General features: G+C 37.2%; 1 protein-coding gene across 3 annotated transcripts in view; it reads right to left on the bottom strand.

Annotated features, from left to right (window-relative positions):
- The window catches only part of ATAD2B (ATPase family AAA domain containing 2B), a 59084-nt gene extending 45782 nt beyond the window's left edge, over positions 1-13302 (bottom strand). The window contains exons 1-11 of one of the 3 annotated variants that reach the window (XM_018088787.2): positions 13130-13302; positions 11616-11662; positions 10461-10614; positions 8306-8408; positions 7525-7633; positions 6270-6386; positions 4821-4896; positions 2976-3074; positions 1974-2085; positions 1108-1223; positions 123-297 (exon numbers count right to left, since the gene is read on the bottom strand). In XM_018088787.2, coding sequence (XP_017944276.1) covers positions 123-297; positions 1108-1223; positions 1974-2085; positions 2976-3074; positions 4821-4896; positions 6270-6386; positions 7525-7633; positions 8306-8383 — 882 coding nt within the window. In that variant the 5' untranslated portion in view covers positions 8384-8408; positions 10461-10614; positions 11616-11662; positions 13130-13302. Of the gene's footprint in view, positions 1-122; positions 298-1107; positions 1224-1973; positions 2086-2975; positions 3075-4820; positions 4897-6269; positions 6387-7524; positions 7634-8305; positions 8409-9469; positions 9589-10460; positions 10615-11615; positions 11663-13129 lie in introns of those variants that run through there. The other 2 variants (XM_018088785.2, XM_018088786.1) reach the window with 2 other exon arrangements.
- Positions 13303-18018: the final 4716 nt, after the last annotated feature.

Raw genomic sequence — 18018 nt, 5'->3', positions numbered from 1 at the left:
ATCCTGCTTAATTTATGAAAATTTACAAATATTTAGCTTCAATTGCAAATAACTTTGGCTGCCTAAACCACAAAAAACAACATACAGAGAAATTATATGAAAAATACGTATTTTCTTCTAACCTGATCAAAAAGGAGTCGAAGCTGACGTTCGGATTCACCAACCCACTTACTGAGACAGTCTGCTCCTTTCCTCATAAAGAAAGCCACCTTTTTGTCTCCTTGACTGCACTCATTAGCTAGAGCTCTAGCTACCAAGGTTTTACCTGTTCCAGGAGGACCATAGAATAAACAGCCCCTGAAGATAAATGGATCAACACAGTCACAAACTTATTTTATGTCTCCTGAAAAACTCCAAGTCAAATTTTATAATGAAGACAGGGAGCCTGGAGAAGAAAGACTTAAGATCTCATATTATTATTTAGTGTATTAACATGACTTCATAAAATCTAAGTTTGTTTTATTCTTTCAAATCAGTAAAACTTTGATTTGTAAAGATCATTAATTAATGGCATACTAAGTTTCCAAAGGATACTTTTACATTAGTTGAACATGTCCTCAAATATTAGAACTTAGGTTAATACCTGAGTCAGTGTTTGTTACTTCTTTGGAAAGAAGGAATTCCTTTAAATTACAAAAATACCCCAACATTTTCAATTTACTTAGATTCCATGTACCCATTTAAATAACATACCAAGAGGCCTGATTAAGAAATACTAAAATCATAATATAACATTATTGAGATTACACCTATAAAAGAAACATCAGCATTTCACTTGATTTAGTAAAATATTTGATAACATAATGGAGGAAAAAAAGGCAAGGTACTACTAAATAGAACACTAAACAGAATCTTTCTTTAACCAAATCACCAAGTTTACCTTCATATCACAAGAAAAATAAACTAAATATTTTTTTAAAATAAAGAATTGTTTAACTCTTCATCCTGTTTATTACATTCTGATAGACAACTGGGGTAGCAAACACATAGGTCCATTTGAACTGTAAAACACTTCAGGGAGAGAATCAATCTCCTATGTGTTTTCAAGTGAAGCATTCTTCAGAGTTTAATAAAATAAAACAAAGCAATATGAATAAATGCACCTACCTCGGTGGTTGAATTTTGAATTTTTCAAATATTTCTGGATAGAGAAGAGGAAACACTACCATTTCCTTAAGTGCAAGGATATGATGGCTCAATCCCCCTATACTGTCAAAACATACCTTAGGAAAAAGAAAACAGAGCATATAAAGCTTATATTGTAACAGTTTTCCACAAAAATATCTTTACTTACAAATATTTGAAAACAAATTACAAAAACCACTGCACTGACCAACAGGAATTCCCTGAATTTTGAAAGTGTAAAGAAACAGTTGAGAAAGTCAATTCTTGGCTGCCCACACGAAATTTATCTGGTTTGCAAGCTAACTGTGCCAGGGATGCCTGAACACCTACAGAGATCCAGCCTAAGTCCCAGATCATCTTTAAGCTCAGGCACAGCATAATGTGAATATAATCAAAGCACCTCTAGACAGAGGTTCAGCTCCAGTAGTAATTCAGCAGCTTCTGCACAGCACACACCAAAGCTGATGTGCATCGTTGGTTCTGAACACACAGGACCCACATGGTACCAGAGTTAACCAGTCCAGAGAGTCAGGATCTCCGTTTCCTGCACTGCTCAGCATATCCCAGTTTCCACTAGTACAAGTAATCACAAACTGACTGTAAGCAAAGAAATATACTTGGGCAATTGATGTTTTGGCTTATTTATGACATGCATGCAGCCTGCTGACTACCCACAGGCCAAAAGCAAGTGCCTTGCAGTCTAAAGAAATAAACAGACAAAAGCTTTGGAAAAAATAAAGAGATCAGCGAGCTTCTTATGAATTTACTTCAACTCTAATAAGAGGCTTTGGAGAATTCTACTTGTACATAATTGGGTGAAGGAAATAAAAAGTTCTAACAGAACTTACCGATTTATCAACAATCATAGGGTCAACATCAGCCAAACTGGCCCCAACTTTCACACGTTCTCGAAGGATTCCACTAGCTAAGTCTTCTGCTCTGAAGTTCAAAGGCAGGCACCTGTTCAACAACAAACAAAACAGCAAATAAATACTTTTCTGTTTTGTTCATTTGCTTGAAGGGAAGAACCAAGAGATTAAATGCCTTCTACTACGTAAAGAGACAACCTTTCTGGATTGGTAAGGCAAACAAAACTGACTCTTTTTACTGTGGTAATTATTACTGCGTATGTGGAAGTTCCTTACATAAAGTTAGTTTTATGCTTCCATACAGGTACTTCAATCTGGACAACTAGGTTGTACAGACTATTTTGATTAAACACAGAAGAAACATTTCCTTGCTTTAAAGATGTAGTACATAGGTAGTATCAGGTCAACTACACAGATAAAGGTACCAGTAAAGACACAAGTTACACTCAGAACTGTACTTCTGGTAGTTGTATAATCGCTTGAATTCCTCATGATGGAAAAGGGAACAGTGTGGCAGAGAGGAAGAGTTGGAAAAAAAGAACAGGAAACTTTTTTTTCTGCTGAATTTTCCAACTAATGCATCTACGGCAGTAAGTAAATTCACTTATAAATCTTCCACTTTTAGATAACTGCTAAATAAATTTAAGGTCTACAGAATATGTGTTGGGTGTGTAGAATGCATGAATTGTTACACAAGAGGAAGAGGGAAGAGTTAGTACTGGGAGTATAACTGAATTAACTGGGACCAAGTAACACCAAGAATAGAAATTTATTTTAACCAACAGAAGCAATCTTATAACCCAACTGAATCAAACAGCTATTCTTATCTTTCCATCTTTTTATCACTATTATTAATTATCTACTCATAAGACTTCAAGATCTATATTAATGTGACCAGCAGTTTTCCTAAACCATGTCTGCAGAATCAAATGATGCATAATAGAAATCAAACCCTTTTAAAGACCAAGGATGTTTTGATACCTATTTCTTGCTCTGGCTATGCTTTTAGATTTTCTTCTTTCAAAGCGTTCTTCATCTGAAGAGGTTGTATCACTGCTGTGAATGGCATGCTTCTTTCTCCTGTTGAAGTGGCAAAACAAACAGAAAACTCAGTCCTTTTTGCAGTAGAATGGTATTTTTTGGGTTTTTTTACAGTACTGTTCAGGTTTGAGATGCACACAAATTTTACCTTCGTTAAGTATCTGAGAGGGGAACAACAGCTCTTACCACAGGGATTATCTGATTTCAAGATGAACATCACTAAAACAGTAGAACCCCATAAGATATGTAGTCCAGTCCATGTTGCCTCAGCAATGTGATTTGAGTATTCAATCAATAAGCTGCAACTGTACTTAGGAAAACCTCCAACCACTTTAGCCACCTCTAACGCAAGAGAGATATCAAGATCTCCTTACTCAGTTTGATGGTTTATTTAAATATTCTCTGAAAAAAATCCATACTTCCCAAAGAACACAGTCTCTTTTTATGAGGTTATTCATTCTGAACAGCAGAACAGTTTCATAAAATACCAGTACCGTAGTTTAACTTCTCATCTGAATCCAAGTAAAATTACTATTCAAAGTCTGAATGAACCATTTCTTATTTTAGTATGACCGTATCTCAGAAAACTGAGTATTTCAGAAATATCAGAGAACGTACATTAAATCTTCCGTACAAAAAGGTGCGGAGTTTGACATCGGTTTGAAAAATTCAGCACTTTTTTCATGAAAAAGCTGGCTACTAGTAAAAACTCTTGGATTTTAGGTGAATATAGTGAGCTGCATCATTTGTATGACTACAATAATGCACTGAACTAGCTGGTTTTTGCCAATGGATAACATGGTCAATCAGTTTTACTGCTCAGTGACCAAAAACGAGATAAATGTCAAAGTATCACAAGGAGAATATCACGCAATTGGCAAGACATTTTATGATAGTGTCCTGACAAGAAAGGATAAAATGAGAGTGGAGCAATGAGCAGACTGCAGTGATAATAGTTTTCACTCTGCATATCTTAATAGTAAGTACAAGTCGTGAGATTATCTAACACAATGTCATCTGCACTTCAAGGGGAGGAAGAAAAAAGACAAACTCTTATTTGTATTACAAAGAAACTTCAGAATCATAAGATTCATCTATTCATTTACTTTTCATATTTTTACTACACCATTAAATTGAGCAATAAGACAAGTGTTTCAGCTATGACTAGCATTCGTTTACTTGGATTCTGTTCATGGACAGATTTGTCTTTTTGAAGCTTTGACTAAGTTTATTTTTTAAAAAATGTATTAAGCTGTAATCTCATCTGTTTTGTTACATAAAGCCTGCTGACAGTTTCCAAGACAACTTGGTATATTCCAGACTTCTTTGACACAAAACATAAGAGTCAAAAATTATGCTTGCTAAATATTTTATTAAATTGTTGATAATCCTTGGATGAAACTTGAACTGAAAGAAAACAAAAAACATTAACCTGATTTGTCTAGTTTTGCAGAACAGAAAAGGGATTATTTGTTAAACTGATGCTCTGGATTAAAACACAAAATGTACGACCTCACAGAAACAGTGTGCAATGAACAATTCTTCCCAGTACTTGCAGCACACCTGTTTCCATTCTGTTCAGCCCAAAGCTTCTACTGGGATTGCAAAGTGCCAAGACTCTCCTATTTGTGTGCTGATCAGGGTCTAAACCTGGGATACAATTCAAGACTCACGCACATGTGTGAATGAACTGTACAGCTCACTCAAGAATGGTCTGAAAATCAAAAACTACCAGAATGTCCTGAAGGAAAGCAAATAACTACATACTAAAAGACTGACATTTACCTGATATGGCTTCTTCTTGCAGGAGATCTGTGAATGTCAAACAGCGTATTTTCTCTCTTTTTTTGATGAGCTGGCACTAAGAAAGAGAAGTTACAGGTTTGTAACATCAATTACAAAAGAATAACAAACTAATCTAAATGCAGCAGAAAAGTGCTAGATAATCACTTCATCAATTAGGTTACCACTGGTTTCTCTAAAAACTCAAATTAAGAAAAGAACTAGGGGGTGGTGGGAAATCAAACCTCTTATGTTTTGCTTTACTATCACCATACTTGGCTTAATACAGGCACAGCAATCCCACCCTCGTACTCCTCACACCATCACAGCTGTGCCTATCACAGCACAGAATGTAACTCAACCAGGGCACTGCATTTTTAGTTCATTTTCAGGACATGAAGCTCCATACAGAAATGTTTTCACAGCTGATAATATGAGATGTCTTCAAATTTCTCTCAAAAAATAAACCACAGTATTTCTCTATCAGAGTTTTAATTTCCAAGTTGCCTTAAGATAAAGCACATTGATACACCACCAAATATATCCACATTATTTTAAAGAGAAGTATTAAAAGGTTAAAAATTAAGAGACACTACACTGTACCCTGTATGGACCCTGATGGTATGTCCTGTGAGGAACAGCTAAGGACACAAGGTTTGTCTAGCTGGGAGAAAAGGAGGCTAAGGGACAACTTCATTGCTCTTTACAGCTTCCTGACAAGGGGAAATGGAGGTGCTGAACTCTTCTCCCTGGGATCCAGTGACAGGACGTGTGGAAATGGTTCAAAGCTGCATCAGGGCAAACTCAAATTTGACATGAAGGATTTCCTTACTGAGAGGGTGCCCCAACACTGAACACAGTTCCTAAAGAGGTGGTCAATACTCCAATGCCTGTCAGCATTTAAGAGGCATTTGGACAACACCCTGAATAACATTTTACCTTTCGGTCTGCCCTGAAGTTGTCAGGCAGTCAGACCAGATGATCATTGTAGGTTACTTCCAAGTGAAATATTTTAAATTTCTCATCCAGGCAAAATGTGGTAACTGCTGTTATGCCATTTATCTACAGTTATGATTTAGGTTTATCACTCGAGAGGAAAAGCAGGTGTAACAGCAACTATTTTTTCTAAGTAATTACCTGATTTATTAGACTGCTTCATGTCAAATGTTTCCTGACTTAAACCTCGCTCACCCTCAGCCCTGAGCCCAGCATATGGCAGTACTTGCATAGTTCAGTGAGGCAGCAATGCCACCCCCACTGACAAACTGACAGACCGTGTCTCAGCAGTCCTGTTTGCGTGGTGAACAACAGCGGCAAGGCAGAAGTCACAAGGTGCTGCGTGGGAACTCTGTCAGGGATGAAGAGTAGCCATCCAACCTTTCCCTCCCCACACCCATGCTATTCTTGGAGGTCAGCAGACCAAAAGGACACAAGCACTGTCTGGTTCCTCACCTATTGGAGGGGCCTGGTATCTTTCAACAGTTTTTCTCTGTCTGAGATTATATGGCCGATCATTTTCTTCCCCCTCGGCTTCTTCTACTTCTATATCTCCATCTTCTTCCTGAGACTCTGTTCAGGGGTAAAAATATTTTGAGAACACTTCTACTTGATGCCAGAGTTACTTTCATCCTAAAAATTAACATTTTAATGGTCACTGAGAATTACTGCCCACTTATTAAATAACACTAATTGGAAAATCACTGGAAATTTGAAGACCAAGCTAAATCTACAATCATTGTTAAATTTCCTTCCAGTTTTCTACAGATGGTTCTGGAAAAGCAACAGAGAGAAAAATAAATGCATTCAAAACAGTTTTAGAAGTAAAGTACTTCAAATATCACTTTTATCCATGTATTTTTCCTTCAATAATTACCCTTCAATTAAGAATAATGCCTGTCTTCTCTTTTCCCATAGGAGTGCCAGAAAATCAAGTATCTGACACAGCACGAAAATAAGTACAACTTTATGATTCACATTTTTACACAAAGCAAAGAAACATAAAGCATAAAGGCATAACCTAGGCCCATCTATTAACAGTACCAGAATCTCCATCCATGGATCTCAGAACTAAGACTGAATTCTTATTCATTGGGACAAATCATATCATGTACAGCAGTTTTAGTTAAAAACTGAGATATGCTATGCTGAACCCCATATGGATGCCTGAAGTTTGAGACTGATTTCTTAAGGAAGCCAAGCATGATGCTGATCATGCTATCACAGTTAGCCACAATCCCTTCTTTCTCATTAATTTTTGAATCCACTGGACAGTTTCATTCAAATTTTTAAAAGAAGGTAGAATTTCAAACACAGTTGTGTGTCTACAAGCCTTTTGAAAATCAGTCGATGGACAGAAAACAGGGACTTTAATTAATACCCTCCCCAAAGAAAAAATACAGGACTGACTATTACACATTCTTTCTGGTAACTACCACCCAGCACACGAGAAAAATCAAGTCAGTTAGAACACACATAGCTGTACATTACATTCATCACATCCTGGCTTCCACCAGAGGATTGTCACAGGGAATATAAAGAAAGCTTCAATTACTTAGTGTTAGGAAAAACAGGTGTAAGGAAATGTAGAACAAACATTTAGAAACCAGGCTCTGCTCTCTATAGTGCAATATATTGCTATCTTATGCTACAGAAAACTTTGTTTTACAAGGATTTCAGACAAGCCCTTACAATTCTTTACAACCCATACCTTCTTCTTCCCCTTCTGTGGATACCTCATGGTGGTTCTGAATCCCATAGCTATTTCTCCTCAGTGATTTCCTCCTCCTTTTCACTCGAGAATACATATCCATGTTTTCCTGGAATAAAATGCACATGCACTCCCATCAGTACTGTCCCATGTCACTCACAGTGTTAAACCCTCTGTTCAGTAATATCCTGAGATTAGCTCATCTGGTTAGAGCGTGATGTTAATAATGCCAAAGTTGCAGGTTTGATCCCTGTATGGGCCATTCACTTAAGAGTTGGACTTGATGATCCTTTGGATCCCTTCCAACTCAGAACACTTTGTAATGCTCCACACAATCTGTAGTCCTCAAATGTTTTTCCAGCAGAGTTCTCCACAGGTAGACTACAAAAGTAGTCTCCTTTAAGAGGTGCTAAAGTAAGTCTCTCAGATAGTACTTAGTCCATCTAACACAGTTAACATCAGTATCAAGCTGGTTTAGGGAACAAAGCAGATGACAGTCACTGGTCCTGTTTCTAGGCTATCAGAGTGTGCTTCAAAGCAAAGGAGAAACATCACAGCACATTGTGAGAGCATGACAGTCAATTTACAATAAAGAAAGCATATTTTAGTATATATCCATGAATTTAGTTCTGAATTTCAGTTTATCAAGTTTTTTATGTTGTCCACTGAGGAAAATCAGAAACCTTTAGACAGAGCTAGACAAATGTGTGGTCTTTGCAAAAACAAACATGCTCCCCCTTGATATTTCTTTTATCCAAAAGCTGGGACACTTTGCACTTACAAATTCTGTGTCTGTCCACATCCGTAGCCGTTCTACTTCCCCCGATCGCCTGTTTCTCCTGATGTTAATATTGTCCATTTCCTGTAGGACAGCTTCAGCAGTACTAAAATACATGTATCAATTAATACACAAAGATAAAAAAATCAGTCTTAAAATAGTAGCATGCAGAACTTTTTACATAGCATCTAACATCTTAAGATGTCTATCAATTAACTACAAAACCAACCATAACAAAACTGAAAGATGAACCTACAGAATATAAACTAAGAAGTATGCAAAAGAAGAACTGCTGATGCTATTAAAATCTGGGATTCAAATTAGGCTGTAACATTTTAAAAAACATTTTAAAAAATTTTTGCTTTGTAACTGCTTAGATGTTAAGACTGGGTGTCAGGTAAGATTAAATTTGCAAAATAAGAAAGTAAAGCTTTTTACCTACATAATTATAATACTTGGAATGCAATTAATGCCTCCACCCCATAAGCTTTACGCTTTCTTACTCTGGCCTCAAAAAGACACTAAAACAAAGAATTTTTTTTTGTGTTAAATCAGTCACACCCAGAATTTCATTGTTCAGTATTTGACCTCACTACCATTTCTCATCTATTTAATTAGTCTACATTTTTATTATCTGGAGTATTTGTAAACAGCTGTCAAAACAATGGTGGTATATAAATAACAACCTTGGCCAAGATGCTTCATTGCTAAGGAAGAGAACAAGAGTATTAGCCAGGCCAAGTCAATTATTTGGCCACCTGTCCTGAACACCATGTTACTGCTCTCCATGGTGATTATAGTAGATTTCCACTGGAATCATACTGTAACTGTATAATAACTGGAAGAAGGCAGAAACTTTCCCTTCCTTTTTTTCCCCAGCAGTTTAGAGGTAAATCTAAAGGGTGAAATCCTGCCTTGAGAGAAGATAGTGGAAGTTCTGGTGAAAGAAGTCAGTAAAATCAAGATTTTGTTTTGAGAGCTCGTCTCAATTTTAAACAATTCTTCTAAAGTATCTGATGTATGACAGAACCACTTCAAGTAAAATCATGCTGCAGTTTGCTATCAAAGAAAATACAGTTGGAAGGGACCTGGAAAACTCTACGTGCTCTGCCAGGCAAGAGCAAACTACAGAATGCCTACATCATTCCTGACAGATATTTGTCTGACCTGTTCTTAAAAACCTCCAATGATTATGGGACGCATTGTTATCAGTGTAAGCTCATATACAGACTTCAGTACCATGATCTTATCAAATTACAATCTTCATGGTAGACTTTCTCCTACTGTTGAGGAGGAGAGGGAGATTCAACTGCAACTAGAAAAATAAATGTAACTTAAATTTGTAAGCTGATGCTAAGTAGTTACTGAGTAAGTTGAAAAAGAAAATTAATAAAAGACTCAACAGAATACATTTAACAATAAAGATCATACTTGGCAATTGAATGTTTATGTTTAAATCATTTTCCAATACTAGAGAAAGCAGCCTCCCACAGACGTGTCTGTTAAAACCTGTTTTACAGGTGGGAAGATTGGGACATATTAATTGACCTGCCCAGGGCCACACAGAAATAATATTTCAAGAAAAGCATTTCTGGTTCCCATTCCTATGCTCAGACCAGACCGTGCCTCCCTGTCTGACCTACTTTGTCTGCACAGTAAATGTCAAAAAGTGACACCCACCCTATGTGAATTACTAACAAATGGTAAAAAAACAAGAACGAAAAGAAAGCTACAAACTTTTGATATTTTATGATCAAAATCATACACGTAAAATCTAGAAAGCTTCCAAGCACTGCTGCTAATCACCAATTTACATTACATTTAGGGTATCACTACATAAACAGGTTACCAAGAAACAAACTAGGGTGTGGATTTACAGCATGTCAGGCACTCTGCAGTAACTGCCAACATAGAGTTTTAACCAGGTGTAAACACAGAGTAGCTTCCTCCTCAATGAAAGCCTGGGAAGGTGCTCTGTATTCAGAGGATGGATACCATGGGCAGTCACAGCACAGACCCAGCTGTAACTCAAACCACAATCTAGCTTGTCTCAGTGCATCCCCACAGTAAAACAGACACGGCACTGCAACACAGGGGTTTCTAATTTTAAGACATCATTAAGGTGCTTTGTGAATACAACTGAAGTATCCCCACATACCTGTTTACTAGCTGATCAAACAATAAACTCTGATTCAAAGTTTCGAATCTGTTTTTCCTGGACCGACAACTTTTTCTGACTTCTATATCTCCGTTTATGCAAGCATGGTCCCCATCTCCCTTTTTTTCCCCTCGAAGGGGGTGGCTTTTGAGAGCTAAGAGAAATTTGTATTACTACTTAAAAATGCAGGAAACAACATTTTCACAAACAAGAATTAATAAGAGAATACTCAGCAAGGACAATAAATCAGAAGTTATGGAGCACAGTACGATCTAAAGAACCGTATTCTTTTTAATTCCTAACAAAGTTACTTTAAAAGCTATTTCTTCAGCTTGTTTCCTTATATGATAATCTTACTTTATGATGAAAATTTGGCATTCAAATAACCATTCAATATTTTTAGGTTAACATCAGTACTACAATGCACACTTGGCCCACAGGTTCAATTCGTAGTCATTCAAATAGATTATCAAAATGTGAGATACCACATATGGATTTCCCAGCTACTCTATACAGCGCCAAACAAAGAGATCCCACTCCTGATTGTTCCTCAGGCACCACAATAAATACTAAAATACCAAATATGCTTAATGAATTAACATGTACATAGAGTCAACACAGAACTAAACGGGACAGAATTGATGAAAAAGGGACACAAAAGACAAAGTGGTTTTAGCTGAGAAAAGCAATGAAATGGCAAGTTTGTAAGCTACAAGCATATAGAAAGATTGTTCAAGGTAGCAGGAGCTGCAGACAAGGCAGGTCTCTCTAAAGCAATAGTAGAGTTAAGTAATCTTAAGAACTACAAAAGGCCAAATTTCAGACAAGTAAAGAGAGTAAGTAAATTAAAGACACCAGCTGGGCAAGGAAGGCCAAAATTAGTTCCTAACAGTAATTTGGGAATTAATGAAAACATCAAGATCATGGCCAAGAGGTCTGAATTGAGAAGAGAAATGGATTTTCATCTAGAAATGTTCCCCCTATCCACAGAGAGCATCCAAGATGCTGACAGAAGAAAACTGAGCCAAAACAGTAACTTTTCTAGTCAAAATGGTCAGAGTAATCAAAGTTATCAAAAACATATGCCACTGAAGATCACTAACATAAAATTGCTAAATGTAAAAGTAGATACAAAAGTAGATATAATACACTTACATAAGCTACGTCCATTTGGTAGTGTAGCACCAGGCTGAGAAGTTAACCTAAAACAGATCAGACACACAAGTAATGTTAACATTCCTTAGCCAAGCAAAAGGCACAAGCTGAAAATACAACTTTAAACACAAAATCCTACATGATACACTATGATTTCAAAACCTTTGCGACATGCGGCCTCTGAAGAATCTGCTTCATGCCCAACATTGGAATGAGGACAAAACTGCCCAATACCAATTATATGAAAACCCTTGAATTATCTAAACATGTTTTTTCTTATTAATTCCTTCAATGTTCCTACTGTTAACTTTCCCCTTACATTTCAGAACAGAGCCTTGACATAGCTCACCATAGGCAATTATCATTCCAAAACTTTGGATAAAACAGCAGAAGCTACAAACTTTTGGGAAAAGTCTTATTGACTCAAGATGACTCTTGAGTGTAGCACTTTGGATTCCAGCAGAAACAACAAAAAACCTCAGATGCAAAGACATGTTGCAGTGGGTTTTAAATGAGCAACAACATGAGTTTCAGTACCTTGGCCAAATTTCATTTGACACAATGATCTAAATTCTCCAGGCCTTATTAAACGTTTTTTTTGTATCTTAACATTTTTAAGAGGTACTGTACAAGTCTACACTTACAAAAAAGGAACAGAATGTTCATAAGTTTCAATATATTCCCAGTGACCATGGCATATTAATATGCTATATTTCATTTATTCTGTTTTAAAAGAGAAAAAAATAACAGAAGAAGGTCTATTTTAGGATTTACAAAGTTTTTAAATAAACTTCATCCTAGCAGACAACAGTCCAGTACTGATTACATACACTTACATACGAAGCATTACAAGAACGATTTTGATTTGTACATAAACATGAAATACATATCTACAAAAGAATCAGTATTAACTGAAATTTCATGGATCAGGAAAATACTGTGTACACCACCTCACAGTTACTTGTAATCACGTAAGGAACCTCATGCATACAAGAGTGCTTTGTAAAATACTACAAAACACAGTTATAAAATAAAATTAACCATTTCTCTCTCAAGTTATAAAAATGTGGCAACACTGAGGCAATAATATATAAAATTTACTTGAGTCTCTATAATCAAACAGGGATAAAAGGCTGAAACAACAATGGAAATAAACTTGACCATTATCCATTCCCTAAAGACGACAACACTGATTTTCTAATTAAAATGTCATGTCTTCTTAAAGCCTGAACGCATGAAAATACCAATTACTTCCCTAAATTCAGATGTATCAAGAATCTAGAACTCAAATAAAATTACTTTCTGTTTTTGCACAAATATGCATAGAATGGAAACAGAGATGAGAGGACTGATGCAATCCACACTCCTGGAATCTTAAACTAAAGAAAGTTGTATGAAAATAACACACTTCAGAAGTATACTCTTGAGCTGCAGTTAACTGCAGAAACAGCATAAGTGGGTTAACAACATAGGAAAAACTGGCAAGAGTTTCTTTTTCTCTTGGCACCAATTACCTGGACTGTCCAGTTGAGATGCTCCATTCCTCTCGCTGCCCAGTACTGCGTGATTTTGATTTGTCTTTGCACACAGGATCAGCATGTTTTGAGGTACGTTTGGCGGGAGGAGAGATGTGGCTATCACTCAAACTAGCATCACTACCTTCATCTTTCTGAAAACAAAAAGCATTGGACCATACTTAATTGGCTCATTTGTAATACTTTTATTACAAATATCCTTCCAGAAAAAAGAGGAAACTTCAGCTTAGTAAAACGGAAGTCTCTGTCAAACTCTTAGTGACCAGCCTATGTGAAATATTAAAAACATTTATTCTGAAAACATTACAAAAAATATGAAAGTATTTAATTTTAAACATTAAACTTCCATAATATTTTACCTGTATGTCTGAACACGCATTCTATTTCTCTAACTGTACTTTTTATATCATACATGACACTGCCACTCTCACCCTACTTGCAAAAGAGCTAATAGTGCAATAAAGAAGGAAAAAAGAGCTGAGGAAAATTAAGATACTAACAAACACAGCATTAATTTATTCTGATGTTATCTCTAAGATGTTTAAACACATTATGCTCTTCCTCCATGTAAGAGTTTTCCAATACCTTGTTCCACCCGTCAAACCGCCCACCACACAGCCAGGAAAAACTGTAAGTGGACTTTATACTTTCATGGCAATTTCTGTCTAATGTGTATATTAACAGTATTATACACACCAACCACATTAGTCTTAATACCTTTTAAGAAGCACCTAAATAGTTCCAGAGGAGGGTTTTTTCTGTTGTTTTTACTTATCGGAGGTAACATTAAGACAGAAACTCAAAGACAGTAGCAAGAGATTATGTCAGAGCTGTACATAAGAAATGGACAAACAGCAAACTGCAGAGGATCTGCTCCTGAACTACCAGAACAAAACCAAAAAACCAGGATTCTATAAACACAAATTTTAGCTCATCAAAACAGTCTTAATGGCCATCCAGAAGGACCCAAAACGCTTGAGAGGTGGGCCTGGGCAAACTTCAGGAAGTTCAGCAAGGCCAAGTACAAGGTCCTGCACGTCCATCACGGTGATCCCAAGCACAAATACTGGATGAGTGGAGAAGGGACCTGTGGGTGTCGGTGGACAAGAAGTTCAACATGACCCATCAACGCGTGTTTGCAGTCCAGAAAGCCAGCAGTGTCCTGGGCTGCATCAGAACCAGCATGGGCGGCAGGTTGAGGGAGGGGATTCTGTCTATCTCTGCACTCCTGAGATCCCACCTGGAGCGCTGTATCCAGCTCTGGGGTCCCCAACAAAGGCAGGACGTGGACCTGCTGGAGCAAGTCCAGAGAAGGCCACAAAGATGGTCAGAGGGCTGGAGCACCAGGTTGGGATAGCTGGGGGTGTTCAGCCTGGAGAAGAGAATGCTCCAGGGAAACCTTATAGCACCTTCCAGTGCCTAAAAAGGCTACAAGAGAGATTAGAGGGACTTTCTAACAAGGGCACGGAGTAACAGGACAAGGGGAATGTCCTCCTTAAACTGAAAGGGGATAGGATTAGATCAGATATTGGGAAAAAGTTCTTTACTGTGAGGGGAGTGAGGCACTGGCACAGGCTGCCCAGAGAAGCTGAGGATGCCCCATATCCCCCGAAGTGGGTTGGCTGAGGCTCTAAGCAACCTGATCTAATGGAACCCTATGGCAGGGGTGGTGGAACTAGATGATCTTTATTCCAACCCAAACCATTCTACGATTAGAAAACTAAATATCCTCTCTTGCAACAACAGAGTAACCAATTCTCAAATATTAAGGTCCAGAAATTGTCAGTAACCACTTATACCATGAAAAAAGATAATTTTACTCATATATAGGGAGACGATCACAGAAGCCCTGTTTGTTCATCAGGCTTATTAAGAACAAGACAATATCACAGTGCAGTATTTAGAAAGTGAAAAGCCTAATGTCTGGGTGCAGTTTGACAAGGCAGCTCAGCACCACTGACCCAGGGACTGGCCCATGCACTCCCTTGTCTGGCTACACAGCACCACTCCAACCTCCTTGGGTCTTCTTCTGATGTTTCTCTGACCCACTCATAAACCAAATGAGCTCACTAAAGCTTCAAAAGCTCACTTTCCTTCAGTTACATGAACTTCCTACCTGGTCAGTGATCTGAATCATTTCATTGAGAGATCGGACAAGTACAAAAGATAATGCAAGGGAAAAACAACAAGGTGAGGACAGGATCACTGTCTGCAGGAACAGAAAGCTGCAAGTGAAATGGGCTGTCCACATCACACCTTAACATCTTGTCCCCCGATACCTATTTTTAACAATTATTAACTAATATTAAATACTTACAACACCAATAACAAATTAATAGAGTATTAATTATGATGAACTATTTATTTACTGCATCTTATATGTGACAATAAATACTTTTTATAATACTAAAAAATATTAAATACTGAAAACTAGTATTAAATGTTAGCCAGCCCACGTTCACATCATTTTAAAAGTAGTTTCAGCCTTGATAATTTTTAGCCTGGCAATGTAAATCTAAGGAAAGAAAGAGGTCTATATGGAGATTAATTCTTAAAACTCATTTAGCCCTAATGAAAAAAAAAAAGGCACCTTACTTTTTTTTTTCTCATTATTTCACTTCTCCAGGACATACATCAATGTAACTCAAAATAAGAGCTATATTACAAGATCCTAATTAGAACTTTAAATCAGATGAAGAAGAATCTGAGATCTAAACCTAAGACTTGGTCCAAGTGGTAGCAGAGGTAACTACCACCATTCCTAAATACAAAACACCTGCACCTTGCATAGCACTGTAAAATCCATGAGCAGCCACACAGCTGTTTTCCATAATGTTCTGCAACTACAACATACCAATTACAAAATGTTAACAGCCTGCATATTCACTTCTGAACACTGTAAGCATTTGTGTAGTACTTTTTGCTTTAATTAGCCACAAGTTTACTCGTGGACTTACCGAAACGCAGCACTGCTAAGTCAATTTTAGTAACGACTTCGCAAAACTACTACTTCTGCAGGACAGAAGAGTTTCAAGGTAAGCCACAGAACCAGTTTGAAACCGGCTAGGCGAGACAGAGAATATGAAACTAAGAAAGATGAAGCAGCATGTAACAAAGCTTTACGAGGGCTAACATCAAAGATGTTTTGCAAGCAGTGAAATTAGTAAAGCACAGGTTCCTATACTCCATATCCACCTCTTTCCATGCAAAGAGCCAAACTCCTCCAGGTCTCCTATGATCACCTTTCTCTGAGTTCCCTACCTCTGGTCCCAAGTCTCAAGATCAGCCAGGATCCCTCATTTGTCCTGTCTATTGGTTGAAGGCAATATAGCAGTGGAGCTACTTCTGAGCTATGAGCAAGTGGTCACCTGGCAGCTTCAACAAAATAGTAGCACTGGAAACAAAATCTGCTATTTCAGGTCTCCCTCTGCTACCAATATTCACAACATTTATAAAAGCCAAATATCTTTGAGATCTCTAATGCTGGAGACAAATGAACATAGCTTCAGAACACGGCAAATAGCTTCAGAATCTGGAAGGGCAGGTCAGTGTGATCACAGCAATGCAACTGCCTAAGGAACCACACTAGCAATGAAGGAGTTTATTTAATCAGGTTATTCTTTGTTTAGGCTATTATTTTCAATTGTGCCTCACTTGTCTGCATATTAACTCTACACACAAACTCAGCAAGTACAAGCCAAATTAAATTTTAAGACAGTCAAGCCCAAATACTAACCTATGTTAGGACACAGGCTGTATAAGATGCACTAACATACAAAATGGTTTAGCATTAAGTAGTGACAAAGCTACTAAAAAGTTAAAATCACTGAAATTTTAAACATACTACTGAGAATCCAAGCTCTGTTTTGTAGTTAACAGACAACTTTAAAAATTCAAGCTCTAGGGAATCAAATCACACTAGACTGCCATCCAGAACTTTCACCTACCTACCGTAAAATATGGAGATAGAGCTTTCATTACACTCAAGAGATTATCCAAACTGGGATATGCTAGAACAAGAAATGAAATTAATTTCAATTTAGGAAGCCTTTACAGAGAGCAGTCTATCCACTGCTTCCTCCCATTTATAGCAAAAGAGGTCTAATGATTCCACAGCACTCAACTTGCTCCCTCAAGTAACTGGGTCTCAAACCATTTATACCTTTCATGATTAAAAATAGCACTTCAGGTTCAACCCAGAAACTTATTACTTAACAGTACATATCATGAAAACGTTCTGGGACTAGAAAGATATAAGCATCAAACTTAAAAATTAAAAAAATTAATAACACAATTGCAGAAATAGGAACCAATGCACTGAACTCAAAGCTCCTAATGAAACACCATCACTGAAGCAAATGCACTCACATGCTGAGAGAATGCAGAGAATATGAATTAATAAAATCTTAATCATGACAGAAATTGCCTGCAAGCGTAACAAAGCCACAAAGAAAAAGCAAGCACAAAAGAATCAAGAAATGACTTTACATAATGTTAGGAAATACAAAGAGAGAAACAAAATTCAGCATAACTGTATTGATCCAACAGAAATGAGAGACCCACCAAACTCCAGCTGTAATCCAGAACAGCTTCTTATGGAAAGCACTGTTTCTAATAAAGAGTAATGACATAACTGGAATTAACAGGACACCATCAGTGGCCTAGACTGGTGAAATACAGTCTTCATTATCCTTGGATTCAGGAGTAAAATGGAATGTAACAATTGAGTGAATACCACAAATCTACTGTTGAGCTAAGATTCATCAGTGAGAGTCTAGCAGGGATAGTGGGGCAAACTGTTAACACACCTTCACTGAAGGCACTTGAATGATGGTACCAATAAATCCAGAAACAAAATCTGAAATGAA

Source organism: Manacus vitellinus, unplaced genomic scaffold (assembly GCF_001715985.3).
Source record: "Manacus vitellinus isolate BGI_N305 unplaced genomic scaffold, ASM171598v3 scaffold_11_pilon, whole genome shotgun sequence".
Classification (NCBI taxonomy): Eukaryota; Metazoa; Chordata; class Aves; order Passeriformes; family Pipridae; genus Manacus; species Manacus vitellinus.
The sequence above is the reverse complement of the archived record's forward strand: the minus strand, read 5'-3'. Positions and strand labels throughout refer to the sequence as shown.